This window comes from Somniosus microcephalus, chromosome 6, assembly GCF_052327205.1.
Source record: "Somniosus microcephalus isolate GS21.2 chromosome 6, FLI_Smic_1.0, whole genome shotgun sequence".
In the NCBI taxonomy this organism is placed as follows: Eukaryota; Metazoa; Chordata; class Chondrichthyes; order Squaliformes; family Somniosidae; genus Somniosus; species Somniosus microcephalus.
The window spans coordinates 241,254,141-241,277,633 of record NC_140992.1 but is presented as its reverse complement, the minus strand read 5'-3'; the positions used below and the strand labels follow the sequence as shown (position 1 = coordinate 241,277,633).

General features: G+C 41.7%; 1 protein-coding gene across 2 annotated transcripts in view; it reads left to right on the top strand.

The window, feature by feature from the left end:
• LOC147116573 (zinc finger protein 276-like) overlaps window positions 1-23,493 on the top strand; it is a 37,622-nt gene that overhangs the window by 4,766 nt on the left and 9,363 nt on the right. For both annotated transcript variants that reach the window (XM_085991632.1, XM_085991633.1), the window contains exons 3-5: window positions 8,805-9,120; window positions 13,371-13,441; window positions 16,589-17,143. In XM_085991632.1, the coding sequence (XP_085847758.1) occupies window positions 8,805-9,120; window positions 13,371-13,441; window positions 16,589-17,143 (942 nt within the window). The remainder of the gene's footprint in view (window positions 1-8,804; window positions 9,121-13,370; window positions 13,442-16,588; window positions 17,144-23,493) is intronic.

Here is a 23,493-nt window from a genome sequence, read left to right as displayed (position 1 = left end):
CTTGATAGAAGTATTTACGATTGAGGGGTTTGGCGTCATATGTTTTTCTGCCAAATCTCATAACATTATACTCTGTTAAATTATCTCTGCCAGATCTTTTTAGATTTGTACACATTAATCATTATTTGCCACTGTTCCCAGTTTGGTGTCCTCTGTAAATTTAGACACCTCTGATATGATTCCATTCTCCAAATCACTTCTAAACACTGACTCCTGTGGCACACCACTAACAACTGCCTGCTAACCAGATACCTCTCCACACAGCACAATTTACCGCTGCCTACTAGGTGGCCAAATTCTAATCCAGTTCAACACATTGCTAACTGTCACATTGGCACAAGCCTTATACAGTCGTCAATTATGTGAGGCAGTGTCAAATGTCTCTGAAATCCAGGTATACAACATCCACAGTATCATTTTTATCCACTAAATCCTTAAATTCCTCAAAGAAATCCAATAAATTATTAAACACAATCTGTCGTTACAAAAAAACCATACTACCTCTCTGTAATTAACTCCTGTCTCTCAATCACTTGTATTATCCTTTATCATAGTGTCAAAGCAATTTCCCAAGGAAAAGCTCTCTTATTTGACAGTTCATTCTCTTTAAAAGTAGGAGTCAGATTTGCTACTGTTCAATCTTACGGGATATGATCTGAGTCCATTGAGCACTGGAAAATATTGCTGAGAGGATTCACAATTCCTTCATAACCCTGGTATAACAACTGCCCGAATCCTGGGGCTTCATTTACTCTGGGTCAACTTTCCCAATAGATCCTCCCTTGAGATTTTGAAGGTTTTGTGTCTACATTGACTGTTAAACTGTATTTTTACTTTTGGTATTTCTCTGCCTATTTCATTTGTGATCATGGTTGCAAAGTAGTGGTCCTGATTCACCATCTTCCATTGTCATTTCTTAGTGGCACTGCATCCCTTTGTACCCTTGACCTGCGTCTGGCAAATTTGAAGAAGACTTTACTGTTCTTTATGTTGGCGGCTATGTATTGCTCATGTTCCCTCTTAGCATCTCATTTCTTAGCATTTTGTGAACTATTTATAGTTTTTCTTTTTAATGCCTTCCATAACTTTCTTAGTTCTTCATGCTTGCTTTAATCTTTTATTTCATCCATTGCTTTCAGGGAAAATTAGCTTTTGCATCTTTAAAAATAAATCCTTTCAAAACTTTGATTTTTTTTCCACATACTTTAATGTAAATTTTTCCTGCTTTCATGTATTCCTTCATAACTCTCAAAGTTAACTTGTCCAAAATGTATTTTCTTAATAGGCTTCCTTTTATGTTGTGTCCTCAATGTGTGTGTGTGTCACACCCTAGCAGTACAGATGTTATGTAGGGAACCACCTGTGAGCTTTAATGTCGCATTCGACTACTGATCGCACTTCCGACAGCGACCTTCTGACTCGGAAGTGAGAGTTCTACCATTGAGTCAAGGCTGACACCAGCAACCTTCATCCCCTCCAGACTTGACTGTTCCAACACTTAATTTGCTGCCGTTTCAAGCTGCACCTTGCACATACCGCTGCTTGTCCAAAATTCAGTTGCCCATGTCCTGTCCCACATAAGTCCCGAACCCGTTACTTCTGTCCTCACCAACCTTCATTAATGCCCCAACCTCCAACGCATCAAAATTAAAATTCTACAAGCCTCTCTACAGATATGATCTTCTGTACCTTTGCCGCCTCCTTTAGCCCTACATGTCAACTCAGGCCATCCACTCTGCTGACTGGTGTTCTTTACATTTCCCCTCAATTTTTTAAAAAACCTCAAAGGTGTGATCTACATATCTTGAAAATGTCTGAATCATCATACAGCAATTATAATGGACTCAAATTTGTTACTGGTGTGCTTGACCAAAACCAATTTGTATTTGGACCAATAGAATAATTGAATCAGCAATAAATACTGTTTCACAGTAGTTTTCATATTTTTCCATGTAGGAGTTCCCCTGTAAGTATGAACACAGTTCTACAAATTCCTTGTCTTAACTTCTGAAAGATAGTGTTAGGTATGTAAAGGAAAGTGCTACCATTGTAGAAAATCTTTTATTAGTACACAGAAACAGAAATAGCACGCTCGTAAGTAATGCAAATGCTGAAAAATTCTAAAATGCAATCACACGGACAGAAATCTAGCTTTGAAGAACTCTTGACATCCCCTTGTAAACAAACTCCCACCAACAAATAACTAGACTTTGCAGTTTTTATTTCCTATAATAATTTATTTTAATGTTTATTAAATGCAGCAATTTTTGTGGAATTTGTTCACTAAAGTTTGTAAACATTGACTTTAACACCTAATATTTGAAAATCCTTCTGAAAGGAATTGGGAAGGATGTTGTATCCAAGATTGTTCACAATTTCTACTACCCAAGTGGAGAAATTTCAGATTTGGTTATCAACCAAGTCAAGTCTCCCAGCTGACAGTGGCTTAAATGTTACACATGGTGGGCTTGTCTTTGCTGGCTCTCATTTTGTTTAGTCAAATGTGGTCCTGGATGACAATACCTATTCAGCTTCAATCCTACTACCTGAGTAGCTCTTTTCTGGTGAAGAGACCAATACGGTAAGATTCCAGCACCGTGCTTATTGACTTGAAATATCTGGAATTTCTTCCCTTGTGCAGATGTTTTCTGTTTTTTTTGTTGGTTGTAACAAACCCTATATTTGTGTGAGGGGAAATATTTTAAGTGGAAAGTGCTTCTCTTTCCCTGCGTACAATCTCATTCTTTTCTAAATTTGAGCCCTTTTATAAGCTTTCGATGGATCTTCCATTTGACCTGTCACTAATGTTATTTGAATAACCTGTCGAAAAGACACTCATTTTGGTTTGCCATCAGTAGACAAATAATATCGCATCATCTCATATGCCACAATAACTCTGAAATGTACTTTTGATGTACTTGGGAACATTTGGACAGGTGGCTTTTGTCTGCTACATGATGCGTTTTCCCTAGGAGTCCAGGATGATGGTGTTCCAGTACAGAGTGTTCCTGAATGTTCCAGGTACTGCACATACTTGCAGAATTTCTCAGCTGGTTGACCATGCTTCATTAACAAATAAATAGCTATCTTATAGTAACTTTGATATTGTGTCTATTGTATACAATAACACATTTGAAAATTAAATGGCCCTGAATTTCTGCGAGAGTTGTCACCGTTTCTCCAAGGGTTACACCAAAATTACAGCAGGAGATGGGGAGAAACCCTCGTGAACATTCAGGGCCTAGTAGTTAAAAAAAATTTCACCAACCAAAACACCTCTGCTTGATAATTGACTGTTAATTGGTACTGATTATGTTGGTCTGATATATAAATGGAATCTAATACTATCCAGAAACCTAAATACAAAAACCTCCCGCGGGCGGGGGCCTGCGATCTGGAAAAATCTGCGCCCTTAACTGAGGGCCCCCTGGGACGCGCACAATTCCGATCGTGGGCCTCTCCAAACTCCAAGTGCGCAGGGCCCACATATCCCAGAGGCGCAGGCAGTTCGCAGCGTCTCTGGGATCATGTGGGCCATGGGGAGCCAATCACAGAAGGGAATCTCCCTTCATACACTTGACAGGAAGACCTGTCAAATATATGAATGGAGATCACCCCCCAAAAACATAGTAAAACTTTCAATAAATTTTAAAAAATCACATTTTTAAAATGACTTGCAATTACAATAAATTAAGTATTAAACAAAAATTTAATTTTTCGAGGGGGGGAAAAAGAAATAGTTTTTTACGGGGCTAAAAATAAACATAACTTTTTTTTAAAGTATTTTTAAATGATAAATCTGTGGAAAAAAAATGTTGAACTTTTTTTCAACTCTTATCCTGGTAAAAACAGGCCTTACGCTTGCTTTTACCAGGCGTAAGAATTGTGTTTTCTGCGGACGAAGGGTCTCCAAAAAGTGGAACTATCCGCCCGCAGAGGCCCTGCTCCAGGGCAGCCAGAGGATTGGTCAAGACCATTCTTGATGGATCGGAAATGCCGGTTTTCAGCGCCTGCGCTGTGCATGCCTGAAACCGGCATTTCTGATGTCCCTACGGGTGGGTACACAGCACGTACACACCTGTAGGGATCGGAATATCTGGGCCAATAACTCTAACCAACCTTGACTTTACTCTAGTTCTTCAGCAGGATAATGACTATGTCACACTAGATAGGTTTCCAAATTGAAGTTCCTTGCTGGACCATAGCTGTCTTGAGAGAATCTTGAAGGGTCTGTGAAATCATCATATTTCTGTATTTGTTAACTTCCACAACATTTCTACTATGTAACAAAAAATGATCTTGTCAGCTGCCCAAACCATGCTTTCAGAACAGGATGAGTTCTGTGAATATGTCCATTCTTGCAAGAGCTCCGATACAGAAAAGTTTGAAAACCACAAGAGTAGACAATAAATATATTTAATGGGATTTATGAGCATGGTCACATGAGACTGACAAAAAAAAAAAAAAATCTCCAGTTGTGCCTTCGATCTACTCCTGAAATTCCTTATTCCATGCTCAATGTTCACCTGTCTCCCTGTAAATTCTGAAGGAATGAGACTCCATGCCATTAAAAAATTTACTTCCACTGGAATGGACAAGCCCTAACTTTTTATGGCGTTTTTAGTTATATTTATCACGCAAGTACCCTGACTTCACGCTGTTGCATGTATTTCAATGCTGATTCTCTCGCCGAGATACTGGTATAGCACAGCTTCTGGAGGCGCAGGACAACTCTGACAGCAACCTCCTGATTTCCGTGTTTAACCGTGTTTAGCATGTGCGGTCGGCGGAAGTTGCTGTCTGATTTACTCTTTAATAACGGTAAGCACTGATAGCCACACCGTTATTCTTACTGCAAAATCCGGGTCAATATGTTGATGGACCAGGAAACAGTCTACATTGTTAGTTAGAACAATGCTAATGGACAAGTGGAACACAATAATTGCGGCAGAGTTTTCAGCAAGTTGGAGTTTGACGCAGTGGAGGTGTATTTCAGGAGTATGTTTGTTAAATTATTTCACTTTTTTCACTCATTATTTTTCTTTTTGAAGGTATTGGCCCAGTAATTCCGGGCACAACGCGTGAGTAAGGACGGGGTACTCACGCGTGTGCCCGGAGGAATTGCCGGTTTTCAGCATGCACAGCGCATGCGCTGAAAACCGACATTTCCTGTCCTCTGACCCAAGGGGTTAAGAGGCTGAACGCGTGCGCGGTATCGGGCAGCGCGTGCAACTTGGATTTCCTCTATTTTTAGAGAGTTGCGCGTGTGTAAAGGCCTCCGGTATTTACGCATTGAAAAACCACACGTAAGTACTTAGTTTTACACGTAAGTGGTCTATTAATACAATTGAGAATTTTTTTTTCCACAGGTTTGTTATTTTTAAAGAATTTACAGTAAGGTAAGTTTTTAGTTTTAGCCCCGATTTATATAAAAAAAAAATTAAAAAAAAAATTTCAAATGTTAAAATTATTGTTTAAAATAGTTTTTCAGAGTTCTTTATGGTTCATTTAAGTAGTGCAATGTTTTTTTAAATTTTCTTTCAGGTTTAAGTAGTGTTTTGGGGCCAGGAGTTTTCATGAGTTTGACAGCTCTTACTGTCAAACTCATGAATGAACTTTTGTAACCTCCCATTGGTTGCCCTGTGCTCACGTGATCCCAGCCGGCTCATCGCACTAAGTACGCCGCTGGGTCATGCATGCACAGCGCGGCAGGACCTCAAGCGGTCCAGTGAGAGGAAATGCAATGCGGGCCAGAATTAAAATGTCAGCGCGCTGGGTAAGTGAACATCGGGGGCTTGCACGCGCGGCAAGCTCCCGATCCTAATTTCAGGGCCACTATATACATCCGAAAGAAAATATTGCTTCTTACTTTTATTCTCACTGTTAATCTGAATTAGGCCTTGAAATTAGTTATCGTTGTGGTGTCTTTGCTGTACATTGTTTCAAAAAGCTTGAAGAGACTGAACCCTCTTTTTCCACAGACGCAAAATTAAGTTGGTTGTGATTCTCCGCATATGGAGTAGTCAAACCCACCCTAGAATTTGATGTGATATTTGGGATTGGCATTGGAGAAATAGCATAATATTCTGGGTTTGGTAGAATCAGTGAATAATTTAAAATACCCTTATGTGCAAACTAAACAGTTTTAGTTTGTTTCATTGGGATTGCAAAAATGATTGAGTTGAAATACTGTTTTCCAAAATGCGTTCTTCACCTGACAGTGCACTTTCCTTAAGTTATGCACTCTGTACATAAATTTGCCCCCTGACAGGTTTTTAATTTCCGCTGGCTTTTGTATGTCTTGCATATCTTTCTCGTTGTATGTCAACTGCTTTTAGAATGGTTTCCACAATTTTATCTATCTATTTTTGATTGTTACACAGTTTTTTCAATTTGTCATTTTTCTTTCATGTGCTTTACTGCTGAGAATATATTACCTTATGTAATTGAAGTGTGGTACAGTATATTCTACAAAAAACCAAAGTATCAAAAAAAAAATTGAGTCACTGAGGGGGGGGGGGGGGGGGACGCAAACTTTAGTTTAAACTTTTATATCACCTAGAACTCTGATTTTCAAGATATGCCTTGTATTATAATGTCTTTAAAAGTGATTTCTTTACAATGCTGAATCTGAAATAGAAGAGAGCAACAAAACACTTGGGAAAATTTAGACAGTAAGTAAATCATTGAAGAATGTATCAAATGTAAACCCAGAATTATGGCAGCTCCATGGACTGCGCATGTTCTTTTAAATCCTATTTCAGGATTATTCCTTAAAATAATGAGCTCTGAAAATCATTGCCAAGTAATTAGTGTTTTATAAATTACAAGATTACATTGGCCCGTAATTTCCAATAGGAGGCTTCCTGCGTGCGGAGGCCTCCTATTGGGGGAAAAAATCTACGCCCTTACCTGAGGGCTCCCGAGGTGCAGTCATTCCTGATCCTGGGCCTCTCCACAGTCGAAATGTGCAGGGCCCACATATCCCAGGGGCGCAGGCGGTTCGCAAGCGTCCCTGGGATCATGTGGGACAGGTGAACCAATGAAAGAAGGGAGTCCCCCTTCATACTTCTAACAGATAGACCTGTCAAATATATGAATGGGGATCACTGAAAAAAGACATCAAAACATTAAATAACTTTTTAAAAAACCATCACGTTTTTAAAATGAGTTAAAATGACATTGGCCCAGAAATTCGGGTCTCCACGAGTGAGTACGCATGGGGTACTCACCCGTAAGCCCAATGGAAGTGCCGGTTTCGTGTATGCACTGCGCATGCGTGGGAAACCGGCACTTCCGTTCCCCTGAAAGAAGGGGTTCAGAGGTCGAACGCGTGTGCAGGAGAGGCAGCACGTGCACATCGAACTGACGTTTTTTTTGCAGGTTTTCCCGGGAAGGTAAGTCTCCAGAAGTTAGACATTTAAAAAGCAGTCGCAAGGTCTGCTTTTTACAAGGTAAGTGGTGAATTAATTAAAATTAAAACATTTTTTCCACAGGTTTATTATTTTTAAATACTTTAAAGAAAGGTAAGTTTATTTTGAGCCCTGTTAGAAAATAAAATTATTTTTTCAAAAATTTAAATTATTGTTTAAAATAGTTATTTCATGTAATTTATAGTTTATTTTAAAAATGTGATTAAAAAAAAAAAATGTATTTGAAGTTTTAGTGATGTTTTGGGGCTTACAGTATTTATAGGTTTGACAGTTCCTGTCAAACTTATGAATGAAGCATTCCCTGCTACCATTGGCTCTCCATGGCCCACGTGATCCCAGGGGACGCATCGAACTAACTGCGCCCCTGGGATACACAAGCACTGCGCGCCGGCAGTTGGAGGAGGCCCAGGATCTGAATCCCACGCGGGCCCACAGCTCAATGACCGGCGCGCTAGGTAAGTGCAAGTCGGGGGCTTGCACCCGCGGGAAGCCCCCGACCCGAATTTCTGGGCCATTAAATTAAATATTTTAAACAAATTTCATTTTTTGAAAAAAAATACGGGGCTAAAAATAAACTTTAAAAAAAAAGTATTTTAAATTATAAATGAGTGGAAATTTATTTAAAAAAAAAAAACTTTTATGCTGGTAAAAGCAAGCCTTGCGCATGCCTGAAACCGGCACATGTGAGGTCCCTACACCTCGTACACATCCATAGGGATCGGAAAATACGGGCCATTCTCTTCATTAATCAAACCTTTTCTGTACAATCATAAGAAATTGTAAATATTAAGATGGTTCCATAGGTTCAATACTTCCCCTCAATCAATGTGCTTATATCTGATCAGCAAGGACAGGAACAGTTGAGTGATGCGTAAAAACACATTTATATTTAACTTCCCTTTATCTCTCTCTCGGCCTCTGGTACTACTATTCTATAACTAGACACCAAGAATTACATGTATCTCATATTTTTCATTCTCTAGGTGGAAGAGCTTTCCATTTTGATGCAGTTAGGAATCCATGAGAATTAGCTGAGGCCCTTTATCCAACCACTCTTGATGTGCTGTGCCAGATTCCAATCATGCTGCACCACCAGCAAGATGGATTGTCTTCATTTTATTCCTAAATACTAAATCCTCACAATTAAGTCACGTGCTTTTTTAAAACCGAGCTCACAATTTTACCGAGTTTTCCTTGGAGTAACCATTGTATGGCTGCACATGTTAAACCATAAACGTTTGTGAAATTTTTTATCCTAAATGTAGTGCTAAGTGAAATGAATAAAAGAAACTTGAATATTAGTTTCTCAGCATAGTTTATGTTCACTGACAAAGTAGTTAACTTTTATATTTGTTTCCCATTTCTCATTAGCTACACCTCTTGTGACCACCAACTACTGCCGTCTGTGCCATGGAAAGTTTTCCTCCAGGAGTCTACGTAATGTTTTTGCAAAAGTTCCTCTGATTGAGGCGAATCCAGAGAGGCAGCGCAGAGCACAACAGACTTTCTGTGCCGATTTTCAGAAGTTAGTTGGTGTTGTGGTGGGGCAGGATCCCACTTTGCCGCAATATATCTGTCGGAACTGTCATGCTCAGTTTTATAAATGTCGGCGTATCTTGAGAACCTTCATTCAAAGAGTGAATAATTCACCAGTAGCTTCTGTACAGCGTGGACAAGAGGCTGGCAGGTACTTCAAATCACTGATTGATGGAAAGATTACTGTATTCTACTGTCTAATGTTACCAAATGTACATTGAAATTATATGTAATAAACCTGAGTACCTGTTGTACTTTTTAAAAAAAAAAAAAAAAAAATGCAAGATTAAAGTTATCCAGAAATATTACTTAGCAACTGTAGCCCATCTTTGTCATCAGTTGGCTGATGATTTGTGGTGGCAACAATCTCTCTGTCTAGCTTGGTATTGGGCAACATCTTGGAGGTTTTTTGCAAAGCTCAAACTCTAATGTTGCCGTCGTCCTATCTCAACCCAAGGTGCGTTTGGAGTACAAGAGTTTGGGCCCTCCTTTGCATTATTTCTTTTGGTTAGATTAAGCAAAACCTCAAGTTTAAAATTCTTATCCTTGTTTTCAAATCTCTCCATGGCATCGTCCCTCCCTATCTCGGTAACCTCCTCCAGCCCTACAATCCTCCAAGATATCTGTGCTCCTCCAATTCTGGCCTCTTACGCATCCCCGATTTTAATTACTCCACCATTGGCGGCCATGCCTTTAGCTGCCGAGGCCCTAAGCTCTGGAATTCCCTCCCTAAACCTTTCTGGGTCTCTCCCCCTCTTTCCTCCTTTTAAGACACTCCTTAAAACCTATCTCTTTGACCAAGTCTGCCCTAATATCCCCTTATGTGGCTCGGTGTCAAAGTTTGTTTAATGACGTTGATGACGCTCCTGTGAAGCGGCTTGAGATGTTTTACTATGTTAAAGGCACTATATAAATTCAAGTTGTTGTAGATTCAGAAGGGACAATCCTGCCTGACCAACCACCTCCATTTCTTGGAGGAAGTGACCACGTAAGTGGACTGTGGGAAGCCCTATGGCATGGTGTACCTAGACTTCTAAAAGACATTTGATAAAGCTCTACACAAAAAGGATAAACTCTTGCAATGAATAAGAAATGTCCTGAATGATAGGAAAGAACAAGTATGTTAGAGTGGGCTTGCTCCAAGGATTGGTGCTGGGACCATTACTGTTTCTAATTAGTGTCTGCCATGGCTCAGTGGTAGCACTCTTGCTTTTCAGCCAAAAGGTTGTGGCTTCAGAGACTTGAGCACATATTCTAAGTTGAGACTTCAGTGCACTGCTGACGGAATGCTGCACTAGTGTAGGTGCTGTCTTCCAGATGAGATGTTAAACCGAAGCCCTGTCTGCCCCCTCAAACGGATGTAAAAGATTCCATGACACTATTTGGAGAGAGAGAGAGAGAGAGAGCTCTTGGTACCTTTCACAGCCGCGGGATGCCCCAAAGCATTTCGCAGCAAATGAAGTACTTTTGAAATGTAGTCACTGTTGCAGTGTAGGGAGACTCCGCAGCTAATTTGCGCAGTCACTCAAACAGCTATGAAATAAATGCCCAAATAGTCTGTTTTAGTGGTGTTGGTTGAGGGACAAATGTTAGCCCGGACACTGGGAGAACTCTCCTTCTCCTTTGAATAGTGCCATGGGATCTTTTACACCCACCTGAAAGAGTGGCTGGGGCCTCGGTTTCATCATGAACAGTTGGATTTTTAGGATATCTTTGGATGGATAAATTAAAATGAACAAATGTCCTTCTCTCATCTGAATTATCATGATCTTCTGATCGGGTTCAGCCTGTCCATCATTCTTGTCGTCGCTCACTTCTTAGAACATAAGAAATAAGAGCAGGAGTAGGCCAATCAGCCCCTCGAGCCTGTTCCACCATTCAATAAGATCATGGCTGATCTGATCCTAACCTCAAATCTTCTACCCCTCTCCATCCACCCGAACCCATGTGATCTCCCGGGAGAGGCAAAAAACCCAATGGCCAATTTGGGAGGAAAAATCTGGGAAATTCCTCTCCGACCCATCTAGGCGATCGAAACTCGTCCAGGAGATCACTCTGTCCCTATATTTTCTACAGTACTTACCTTCTGTAAAGGCGATCTCCACCCAGCCAGGAACAGGAATAAAACCATCTCCTGAAATCTAACACAGAATTAGAACACAAGAAGTAGGAGCAGAACTAGGCTACACGGCCCCTGGGCCCACTCCACTACCCACAGGGCCATGGCCATTCCGAGCCTAGACTCATGTCCAATTTCCTGCCCGCTCCCCGTAACCCTTAATTCCCTTTACTTCTATGAAACTATCTATTTCTGTTTGAAATTTATTTAATGATGTAGCTTCCACAGCTTTCTGGGGCAGCAAATTCCACAAACCTACCACACTCTGAGTGAAGAAGTTTCTCCTCATCTCAGTTTTGAAAGAGCAGCCCCTTATTCTAAGATTATGCCCCCTAGTTCTAGTTTCACCCATCATTGGGAACATCCTCACCGCATCCACCCGATCCAACCCCTTCACAATCTTATGTTTCAATAAGATCGCCTCTCATTCTTCTGAACTCCAATGAGTAGAGTCCCAATCTACTCAACCTCTCCTCATATGACCACCCCCTCATCCCCGGGATTAACCGAGTGAACCTTCTTTGTACTGACTCGAGAGCAAGTATGTCTTTTAAGTATGGACACCAAAACTATGCAGTATTCCAGGTGCAGTCTCACCAATACCTTGTACAACTGCAGCAATACCTCCCTGTTTTTATATTCTATCCCCCTAGCAATAAAAGCCAACATTCCATTGGCCTTCTTGATCACTTGCTGCACCTGCATACTAACTTTTTGAGTTTCATGCACCAGGACCCCCAGATCCCTTTGTACTACAGTACTTTCCAGTTTCTTGCCATTAAGATAATAACTTGCTCTATGATTTATCCTGCCAAAGTGCATAACCTCACACTTTCCAGTATTGTATTCCATCTGCCAAATCTCTGCCCACTTACTTAGCCTGTCTATGTCCCTTTGCAGGTTTTTTATGTCCTCCTCACTCACTACTTTCCGTCCCATCTTTGTATCATCTGCAAACTTTGATATGTTACACTCGGTCCCCTCCTCCAAATCGTTAATATAGATTGTAAAGAGTTGGGGACCCAGCACTGACCCCTGCGGAACACCACTAGTTACTGATTGCCAGTCTGAGAACGAACCATTTATCCCAACTCTCTGCTTTCTGATAGAGAGCCAATCCTCCACCCACGCCAGAATATGACCCCCCAATCCCGTGACTTTTTATCTTGAACAATAATCTTTTGTGTGGCACCTTGTCAAATGCCTTTTGGAAGTCTAAATACACTACGTCCACTGGATCCCCTTTGTCCACCCTGTATGTTACTTCCTCAAAGAACTCAAGCAAATTTGTCAAACGTGACTTCCCCTTCATGAAACCATGCTGAGTTTGTCCAATTAAATTATGTTTATCCAAATGTCCCGTTACTGTCTCCTTAATAATGGACTCTAACATTTTACCAACCACAGATGTTAGGCTAACAGGTCTATAGTTTCCAGCCTTCTGCCTACTACCCTTTTTAAATAAGGGTGTTACATTAGCAGTTTTCCAATCTGCCGGGACCTTTGCTGAGTCCAGGGAGTTTTGGAAAATTATTACCAATGCATCCACAATCCCTAACGCCACTTCCCTCAAGACTTCTATTGGCTCCTTGACCCCCAATGCATCAAATTCAAAATCCTCGTCCTCGTTTACAAAATCCTTCATGGCTTTGCCCCACCCTGTGCCTGTAACCTTCTCGAGGCCTTTTGGTCTTGCCACTTTGGCCTCCTGTGCATTCTTTCCTCTCTTTTTTCCTGTTTCACCATCCTCCCCCAGTCCATCCACTTCACCAACAATCGGCACACAACATGCTACTTCTCTGTCGTTAAAACCTTTCTCAATTTTTTTCAACCGTGCTTTTGTTTTCCTCTCTGTGAAGCACCTTAGGATGTTTTCTATGTTTAAGGCACTATATGAATGCAAGTTGTTGTTCAGATATCATTAAATTACAGAAATTATGGATAGATGAAAAGTTGTATTACAGCAAGTTGAGGCCATGAGAAAGCAGTCTTTTTTGTTGTAACCCTGAATGTAAACATTACAGCTCCGCATACATAGTTTATATTCAGGTATCGTGAAACAATTTTCTGGCTGTTCAAATGCAAAAATCTAGGTGAATTGCAGATTGAACTGGGTTTTGCCAAGTTATGGCAGAGTGCTATAGGAAAGTCCATCTATGACACAAACAGATCTTCCCATTCTCCAAGCTAGCTGTTCCATATCTTTGTTTTACAGGAGTGGTGTCTTTTATTTTCAATCTCAGTTGGATATAATGCTTTTATTTTTTATTTTATCATTGTAGATGTGTTGCAGCAACCGAATCATCATCAATACAATCACTTTCACAATCTCCATTAGACAATTCTATCTCTGGTAAGTGAACCACACTATCAGCTCTGCTTCAATTTACTGTGCATAGAACTGTTTTACTCAATGTGAACAGCAACAAAAACTTGCATTTATATACCATCTTTTTAATGTCGTAGAACGTCCCAAGGCGCTTCACAGGAGCGCAGTCAGACAAAAATTGACACCGAGCCGGAGTTGGGCTTGAAGGAGGAGAGGTGTAGGGAGGTAATTCCAGAGCTTGGGGCCTAGATGGCTCCAGGCATGGCTGCCAATGTTTGGGCAAAATGGGGGACAAGAGGCCAGAGTTGGAGGAACGCAGAGTTCTCGGAAGGTTCCAGAGAGAGGGAGGGGCGATGCCGTGGAGGGATTTGAACACTAAGAATTTTAAACTCGTGGCGTTGGTGGACCAGAAGCCAATGTAAGTCAGTGAGCATAGTGGTGAGCGGGACTTGGTGCGAGCTAGGATACGAGCTCAAGTTTATGGAGGATAGAAGATGGGAGGTCCGCCAGGGGAACATTGGAATAGTCGAGTCTATGAACCGGGGAACAGGGGTAGGCCATTCAATTAGATCATACTTGATCTGTACCTCAACCTCATTTACCTGCCTTTGACCAATATCCCTTGACACCCTTGCCTAACAAAAATCTATCTATCTCAGTCTTGAAAGTGTCAATTCACCCAGCATTCACAGCCTTTTGGGGCAGAGAATTCCAGATTTCTACTACTCTTTGTGAAGACGTGCTTCCCGATTTCACCCCTGAATGGCCTGACACTAATTTTAAGATTATGTTCTTTTGTTCTGGATTTCTCCACCAAAGAAAATAGATTCTCTTCATCTACCCTATCGAAATGACAGATTAAATTTTATTTTTAGATTCTGTCTTTATCTGCCATTGGGGGAAAATATTTTTCCAGATACTGTAAGTCAAATTGCTTGTTGGCATGATGCATCGGCATATAATACTTTATGATGAAAAGTCTTAAGTATGTTGAGTATTTCTTAAGAATTTGAGTCATTTATTCCTCCTCTCCCCCCCCCCCCCCAATACCATACTCCAAAAAGCCGAGGATGTACATTATGGTTCTGACCAGCTTTTCATGAATGTTAATACAATTTCAGTAATTAAAAAATTATGTTATGGATTTTTTTCTTTTTCTAATTGACATTGTTTTGTACATCCTGCACAGCTAATTTTATCAGGCTTTTAACAAACATAAATAATTTCCTGTCACTTTTAATCATCTTATCCTCTTCTCTTCCAACCCCCACCCCTACCCCGGGCATGCTGGGTACTGTGTGTAATCTTTGTTTACACAGCCTAGGGCAGATTCTCCAAACAAAAGTATAATACTGGGGATGCTGGAAATCTGAAATAAAAACAGAAAATGCTGGAAACACTCAGCGGGTCAGGCAGCTTCTCTGGAGAGAGAAACAGTTAACGTTTCTCCAATTGTTTTAATGTGCAAGAAGGATGCAGCTTATGAGGAAAAGTACCAAGCTTCCTGAGAAAAAAGAATGTAAGCAATTGCCTCCTCCCAGGGTCACTGGAATGAGTTTATACACATTGCCAAAATCGATCGGCTATCACCGACACCTCTTCTACAGTTAGAGGCAAAGCTCAAGTATACATGGATAATATTGCATGAACTGTCAGACTATTGCAGCAATTGGCTGTGCACCTTTGATGCAGGCACAGAGACAACAATTCCCTGCTGCACAGATTTTACTGTCCCGTTGTGTGGGGTTACTTCAAAAATCTAAGTGCGTTCGAAAATTATAAAACTTAAGAGGTTTAGTATATTGGTTTACTGCTATCTGAATAATTTGAGAAATCTTTTTAGCGTTTTGTACCAGATTTAGTGTGTAGGTAGAGCTAATCATTGAGATTTTATTAAAAAGTTAGGATGTGTTCAAAAATTAAACATTGCTATTTCCAACATGTTGGTTTATAGTTCATCAATTCAAGAAGTGAATAGATTTCATTATTTATTGAAAGGACATATCTAATGATTGTTTGGACCCTTTATTAAAATAGTAACATTCATTTTAAGCTTCCTTAATTATTATACTGTCTTTTTAATTGCTTTTTAGATTAAGTCTGAGAAATCTTCAAACTATTTTAGTACTTTTACTAGAGACATCGTGCATCGTTTCAAAAATGATTATTCGTGTCAAGTTCAAGAGAACTACAGTATATTGGACTTTTATCATAAAATTTAAATGGATGATTGTGTTGCATTGGATTTTGGTGTCTTGTTCCCTTATCGTACAGTTAATTTGGCAATCGGGTTTTAGTGTGCTGTCTGTCAATTGTTTTTTGATATAAAAATGCTATTCTGTATTGATGAGCATCTTTTGAGGTAAATACAAAAATATTAGCCAAGAGAGTAACTTCTTTATCAAAAGTACTCCATTAATTGATTCCGTTTAAAAACCAAAGATGAAATAAATGTTCTTGGTAGGTTGAATGAGCATGCTATATATTGTGAGCATGGTACAACATTGTATATATATTTGAGACTACAGGAAACTCTTTTTTTTATCTGGGACCGGCGTGGTGCCGGTTGATCCAAAAGTCCGGATTACAGAGAGGTATACTGACCAAGGTACGAGAGCCCCGTACACGGCCACAGGTGCAGGAGCCCCGGTTACACGGCACTTGTGCAGGAGCCCCGGTTACACAGCCACAGATCCAGGAATCCCTGTTGCACGGCCACAGGTGCAGGAACCCCGGTTGCACGGCCACAGATCCAGGAACCCCGGTTACACGGCCACTAATATATAGTAAAATTACCTGAACCTACGCCTGAATTTTGCTGGTTAAAAGAGAGTTTCCTGTATTTAGATCCAGTTCAGCAGAGGTCTGCTGACTTTACACCTGTGATAAACACTGGTTGATTAGCTGGAGAATTGACGTATCCTGAGAAATGAAACTTGAATGAATTGGAATTTGCTTAGAATATTTCCTGGTATCTTCATCTTACATGGCGATTGATATCATTAGGAGCAATATCCATTTTACATTCTTTTTGTACAATTATTAAGGTATTACAAAAAAGTTTGACCATCTAACTCAAATGCACCACAATAATTAAATCGTGTTGGTTTGAAATCTGTTTCTAATTGCATTGTGCTGCAGATTGTTTTATAATTTTTTTTTAATTTTCAGATGATTTAAAATGGTTGTTAAATGATGGTGTCTTAAGTGCAAGCCCACAATGTCTGCAAATTTTGGTCACTTGGGCTCACCAGCATGGCAGCAACTGTGGGTCCCCACCAAACATACAGAGCGTTTTATCTGCAGAGTATCGCGGAGTAGTTGGAGCTGTATGGGGGTGTCCGGAGGGACACAGTTACATCCTGGACGTGCATTCAAATCACAACATTGTAATGAACGAGGGACAGTGCCCACGCAAAGAGAATAATGACTTAAAGAAAGAGGAAATTGTGGGGAGCACATTATCCCTATCACCTCAGAATGGAACAGGTACTGAAAATGGTGAGGGTGGTTCTGGCTCTAAGCTTCAATCAGTCCCAGTGTCACTTTGGTCATCCGACTTTCAGCCTTGTACATACATTGGAGTTGCTTCACAGCCAGTAGATGTTCACAGCTTGGAATGTCCGTTGAGCAAGGATATGTTTTTGCGCTCATATCCTGATGGTACTGAGTGCTCTTGGGAAAAAGTTCAGTTACAGGATGCCACTCGAATATTAAATGCAAACGGTAAGAAATTTTGTTTTAATGCTAAATTATGAGTTGTAACTTTTGTATTACACAATTGAAATATTCGTAATCTTAGTTATCATAGAATGGTTACAGCACAGAAGGAGACCATTCAGCCCGTGCCGGCTCTCTGCAAGAGCACTCAGCTAGTCCCACTCCCCCACCCTTTCCCTGTAGCCCTGCAAATTTTTTTCCTTCAGGTACTTATCCAATTTTCTTTTGAAAGCCACAATTGAATCTGCCTCCACCACCCTTTCAGGCAGTGCATTCCCGATCCTAACCACTCGCTGCATAAATTTTTTTCCCTCATCTCACCTTTGGATCTTCTGCCAATCACCTTAAATCTGTGTCCTCTGTTTCTCGACCCTTCCGGCAATGGGAACAGTTTCTCTCTCGCTACTGTCCAGACCCCTCATGATTTTGAACACCTCTATCAAATCTCCTCTCAACCTTGTCTGCTCTAAGGAGAACAACCCCAGCTTCTCCATGCAGGCTCTGACCATCATTTTCCAATCCTCTCTGGCTACAGGTGTGGTGCTGGAGGACTGCTAATGTGGTACCGTTGTTTAAAAAGGGAGAAAGGGATAGACCGAGTGATTACAGGCCGGTCAGCCTAACCTCGCTGGTGGGGAAAATTATTGGAAAAATTTCTGAGGAACAAGGTGAATCTTCATTTAGAAAGACACGGATTAATCAAGGACAGTCAGCATGGATTTGTTAAGGGGAGGTCATGTCTGACTAACTTGATTGAATTTTTTGAGGAGGTAACAAGGAGGGTCGATGAGGGTTGTGCGTTTGATGTAGTGTATATGGATTTTAGCAAGGCTTTTGATAAGATCCCACATGGCAGACTGGTCATGAAAGTAAAAGCCCATGGGATACAAGGCAAAGTGGCAAGTTGGATCCAAAATTGGCTCAGAAGTAGGAAGCAAAGGGTTATGGTCGATGGGTGTTTTTGTGACTGTAAGGCTGTTTCCATTGGGGTTCCGCAGGGCTCAGTACTAGGTCCCTTGTTTTTTGTGATATATATCAATGATTTAGACTTGAATGTAGGGGGTGTGATTAAGAAATTTGCAGATGATACAAAAATTGGCCGTGCAGTGGATAATGAAGAAGAAAGCTGCAGACTGCAGGAAGATATCAATGGACTGGTCAGGTGTGCAGAACAGTGGCAAATGGAATTCAATCCGGACAAGTGCGAGGTAATGCATTTGGCGAGGGCTAACAAGTCAAGGGAATAGACAATAAATGGTAGGACACTGAGAAGTAGAGGGACGTTGGAGTGCATGTCCACAGATCCCTGAAGGTAGCCGAGGCATAGAATATAAGAACAGGGAGATGATGCTTGAACTGTATAAAACACTAGTTAGGCCGCAGCTCGAATACTGCGTGCAGTTCTGGTCACCACATTACAGGAAGGATGTGACTGCACCAGAGGAGGTGCAGAGGAGATTTTTTTTTTTTTATTATTCACTTATGGGATCTGTCACTGGCAAGGCCGGCATTTATTGCCCATCCCTAGTTGCCCTTGAGAAGGTGGTGGTGAGCCGCCTTCTTGAATCACTGCAGTCTGTGTGGTGATGGTACTCCCACAGTGCTGTTCGGTAGGGAGTTCCAGGATTTTGACCCAGCGAAGCTGAAGGATCGGCGATACACTTCTAAGTCAGGATGGTGTGTGACTTGGAGGGGAACTTGGAGGTGGTGATGTTCCCAAGCGCCTGCTGCCCTTGTCCTTCTAGATGGAAGAGGTCGCGGGTTTGGGAGGTGCTGCCGAAGAAGCCTTGGCGAGTTGCTGCAGTGCATCTTGTAGATGGTACACACTGCAGCCACGGTACGCCAGTGGTGGAGGGAGTGAATGTTTAAGGTGGTGGATGGGGTGCCAATCAAGCGGGCTGCTTTGTCCTGGATGGTGGCGAGCTTCTTGAGTGTTGTTGGAGTTGCACTCATCCAGGCAAGTGGAGAGTATTCCATCACACTCCTTACTTGTGCCTTGTAGATGGTGGAAAGGCTTTGGGAAGTCGGGAGGTGAGACACTCTCCGCAGAATACCCAGCCTCTGACCTGCTCTTGTTGCCACAGTATTTATGTGGCTGGTCCAGTTAAGTTTCTGGTCAATGGTGACCCCCAGGATGTTGATGGTGGGGGATTCGGCGATGGTAATGCCGTTGAATGTTGTGGGGTGGTGGTTAGACTCTTGCTTGTTGGAGATAGTCATTGCCTGGCATTTCTGTGGTGCGACTGTTACCTGCCACTTATCAGCCCAAGCCTGAATGTCGTCCAGGTCTTGTTGCATGCAGGCATGGACTGCTTCATTATCTGAGGAGTTGCGAATGGCACTGAACACTGTGCAGTCATCAGCGAACACTCCCATTTCTGACCTTATGTTGGAGGGAAGGTCATTGATGAAGCAGGTGAAGATGGCTGGGCCTAGGACACTGCTCTGAGGAACTCCCGCAACGATGTCCTGGGGCTGTGATGATTGACCTTCAAACACCACAACCATCTTCCTTTGTGCTAGGTATGACTCCAGCCAGTGGAGTGTTTTCCCCCTGATTCCCATTGACTTCAGTTTTACTAGGGCTCTTTGATGCCACACTCGGTCAAATGCTGCCTTGATGTCAAGGGCAGTCACTCTCCCCTTACCTCTGGCATTCAGCTCCTTTGTCCATGTTTGGACCAAGGCTGTAATGAGGTCGGGAGCCGAGTGGTCTTGGCGGAACCCAAACTGGGCAGCAGTGAGCAGGTTATTGGTGAGTAAGTGCCGCTTGATAGCACTGTCGATGACACCTTCCATCACTTTGCATCAATTTACGAGGATGTTGCCTGGGCTGGGCAATTTTAGCTATGAGGGAAGATTGGATAGGCTGGGGTTGTTTTCTTTGGAACAGAGGAGGCTGAGGGGAGACCTTATTGAGGAGTATAAAATTATGAGGGGCCTAGATAGAGTGGATAGGAAGGACCTATTTCCCTTAGCAGAGGGATAACCAGGGGGCATAGATTTAAAGTAATTGGTAGGAAGTTTAGAGGGGATTTGAGGAGAAATGTTTTCACCCAGAGGGTGGTGGGGGTCTGGAACTCACTGCCTGAAAGGCTGGTAGAGGCAGAGATCACATTTAAAAAGTACTTGTAGGTTATGGCACTTCAGGTGCATATCCAAGGCTTTGGACCAGGTGCTGGAAAGTGGGATTAGGGTGGATAGCTCTTTGTCGGCCAGCACGGACAAGATGGGCCAAATGGCCTCCTTCTGTGCTGTAAATTTCTATGATTGTATTCCAGTCTATCCACGTAACTGAAGTCCCTCATCCGTGGAACCATTCTTGTAAATCTTTTCTGTGCCCTTTCTAAGGCCTTCACATCCTTCCTAAAGTGCAGTGCCCAGAATTGGACACAATACTCCAGTTGAGGCCAAACCAGTGTTTTATAAAGGTTCATTATAACTTCCTTGCTTTTGTACTCTCTGCCTCTGTTTATGAAGCCCAGGATCCCGTAAGCTTTTTAAACCGCTTTCTCAACTTGCCCTGCCACTCAATGATTTGTGCACATATACCCCCAGCTCTCTCTGTTCATGCACCCCCTTTAGAATTGTACCCTTTAGTTTATATTGCCTCTCCTCATTCTTCCTACCAAAATGTATCACTTCGCACTTTTCTGCATTAAATTTCATCTGCCCCGTGTCAGCCCAGTCTACCAGCCTGTCTGTCTTCGTGAAGTCTATCACTATCCTCGCTGTTCACTATACTTCCAAGTTTTGTGTCATCTGCAAATTTTGAAATTGTGCCCTGTACACCCAAGTCTAAGTCATTAATATATATCAAGAAAAGCAGTGGTCCTAGTACCGACCCCTGGGGAACACCACCTTCCTCCAGTCCGAAAAACAACCGTTCACCACTACTCTCTGTTCCCTGTCACTTAGCCAATTTTGTATCCATGCTGCCACTGTCCCTTTTATTCCATGGGCTTCAACTTTGCTGGCAAGCCTATTATGTGGCACTTTATCAAATGCATTTTGGTAGTCCATGTACACCACGTCAACCGCATTGCCCTCATCAACCCTCTCTGTTACCTCATCAAAGAACTCGATCAAGCTAGTTAAACACGATTTGCCTTTAACAAATCCATGCTGGCTTTCCTTAATTAATCCATACTTGTCCAAGTGACTGTTAATTTTGTCCCTGATTATTGTTTCTAAAGCTTCCCCACTACCGAGGTTAAACTGACTGTCCTGTAGTTGCTGGGTTTATCCTTACACCCTTTTTTGAACAAGGGTGTAACATTTGCAATTCTCCAGTCCTCTGGCACCAGCCCCGTATCCAAGGAGGATTGGAAGATTATGGCCAGTGCCTCCGCAGTTTCCACCTTTACTTCCCTCGGCATCCTAGGATGCATCCCATCCGGTCCTGGTGACTTATCTACTTTAAGTACAGCCAGACTATCTAGTACCTCCTCCTTATCAATTTTTATCCCATATCTGAACTACCTCCTCTTTTACTATGACTTTGGCAACATCATCTTCCTTGGTAAAGACAGATGCAAAGTACTCATTTAGTACCTCAGCCATGCCCTCTGCCTCCATGCGTAGGTCTCTGTTTTGGTCCCTAATCAGCCCCACCCCTCCTCTTACTACTCATTTACTATTTATATGTATATAGTAGACTTTTGGATTCCCTTTTATGTTGGCTGCCATTGTATTCTCATACTCTCTCTTTGCCCCTCTTATTTCCTTTTTCACTTCCCCTCTGAACTTTCTATATTCAGCCTGGTTCTCTCTTGTATTCTCAACCTGACATCTGTCATTCGCCCCCTTTTTCTGCTTCATTTTACTCTATCTCTTTCGTCATCCAGGGAGCTCTGGCTTTGGTTGCCCTACCTTTCCCCCTTGTAGGAATGTACCTCGACTGTACCCGAACCATCTCCTCTTTAAAGGCAGCCCATTGTTTGATTACAGTTTTGCTTGCCAATCTTTGATTCCAATTTACCTGGGCCAGATCCGTTCTCAACCCACTGTTATAGGAACATAGGAATGAGTACTGGAAAGATTAGTATTAATCCCTAGATAAGTCACTAGTAGCAGCTCCATGGAACTCTACTCATTCATTTTAGTGGAACAGATATGCTGGGGTGACGGATGTTAAGAGACTCAATTGAAGTGTGTCAGTTTCTTACCATTGCTAGTTGGGGGGGGGGGGGGTCTGTCTGTTTACAGATTGATCTGGCTATCTTTATTTATTTCTGCAGTCTGTATTGAGTGTTTGCTATAGTTTCAAAAACTGGGATAATCATTCATTCTATTTCAAACTACTAATTTGGTGAGGTACAGCAATACCTTTGTGTGGGGAATGTAAGAAAGTGTGGCAGCCAATTTGTGCACAGTAAGGTCCCACAAACAGCAGTGAGATATATGACCAGATACTCTTTTAGTGATATTGATTGAGGGATAAATGTTGGCCAGGGCACTGGGAGAATTCTTGCTGATGGGTTTCTTGAGGACGTGTTAATGAAACTGCTGGATTGTCTTCAGCCCTGTTTATACAGTTGGATTGGTCTTGACATACTGTAACAGGCACGGCCATTGGTTTGTGGTTTTCACAGAAAAATAGAGAGGATCATGGAATCCCATCCCCCAAAATACCAATAAACCTCTCCATTCAATAAAAATGGAATTTGACTTCTTCAACATAAACCAGAGTCCTAGCCACAATCTGCTTGAGTTGTGAGATTTGGAGCAACTGATCTGTATGTGTAACTGGTTTTTATCAGCCTTGGCTCAGTAGTGGCACTCTTGCCTCGAGTCAGAAAATCGAGGATTCTAGCTCCAGCCCAGAGGCTTGAGCACATCATCTAAATAACACCCGAGTGCAGTACAGTGGGACTGCTGCACTGCCGAGGTGCTGTTTTTCGGATGAGGTGTTATTCTTGCTATGTAGTAGGAAGGACAAATCTTTGACCTTATTAGAGCCTTATTAAATAAGGATAACATTATCGCCATAGAAAGGAGTATTTATTGATGGCACATTCCAGACAGACTCTGTTTTAGGATGACTAAGACATAATAAGGGATCTATTATCATCTTGGGGAGTACCAGGAACATAGGTACCAGTAAAATCTTGTAAAATTGGGGTTGTAGGGTCCACAATACAGGATAAGATTAGTGAGGTCTAATTAGGGACAGTCGATACGGATTTAAAAAGGGCAGGTTGTGCTAGACTAATTAATTTTTTTGTGGTTAAGATTACATTTGAAAAAGGCAGCTTATGGCAACCCAAAACTTTCAAAGACTGTGACCCAAGAGTGCAAATGCACAAGATTTTGTTTTTTTTAAGTAGGATGAGAAATTAAAAGTAAATGGAGAG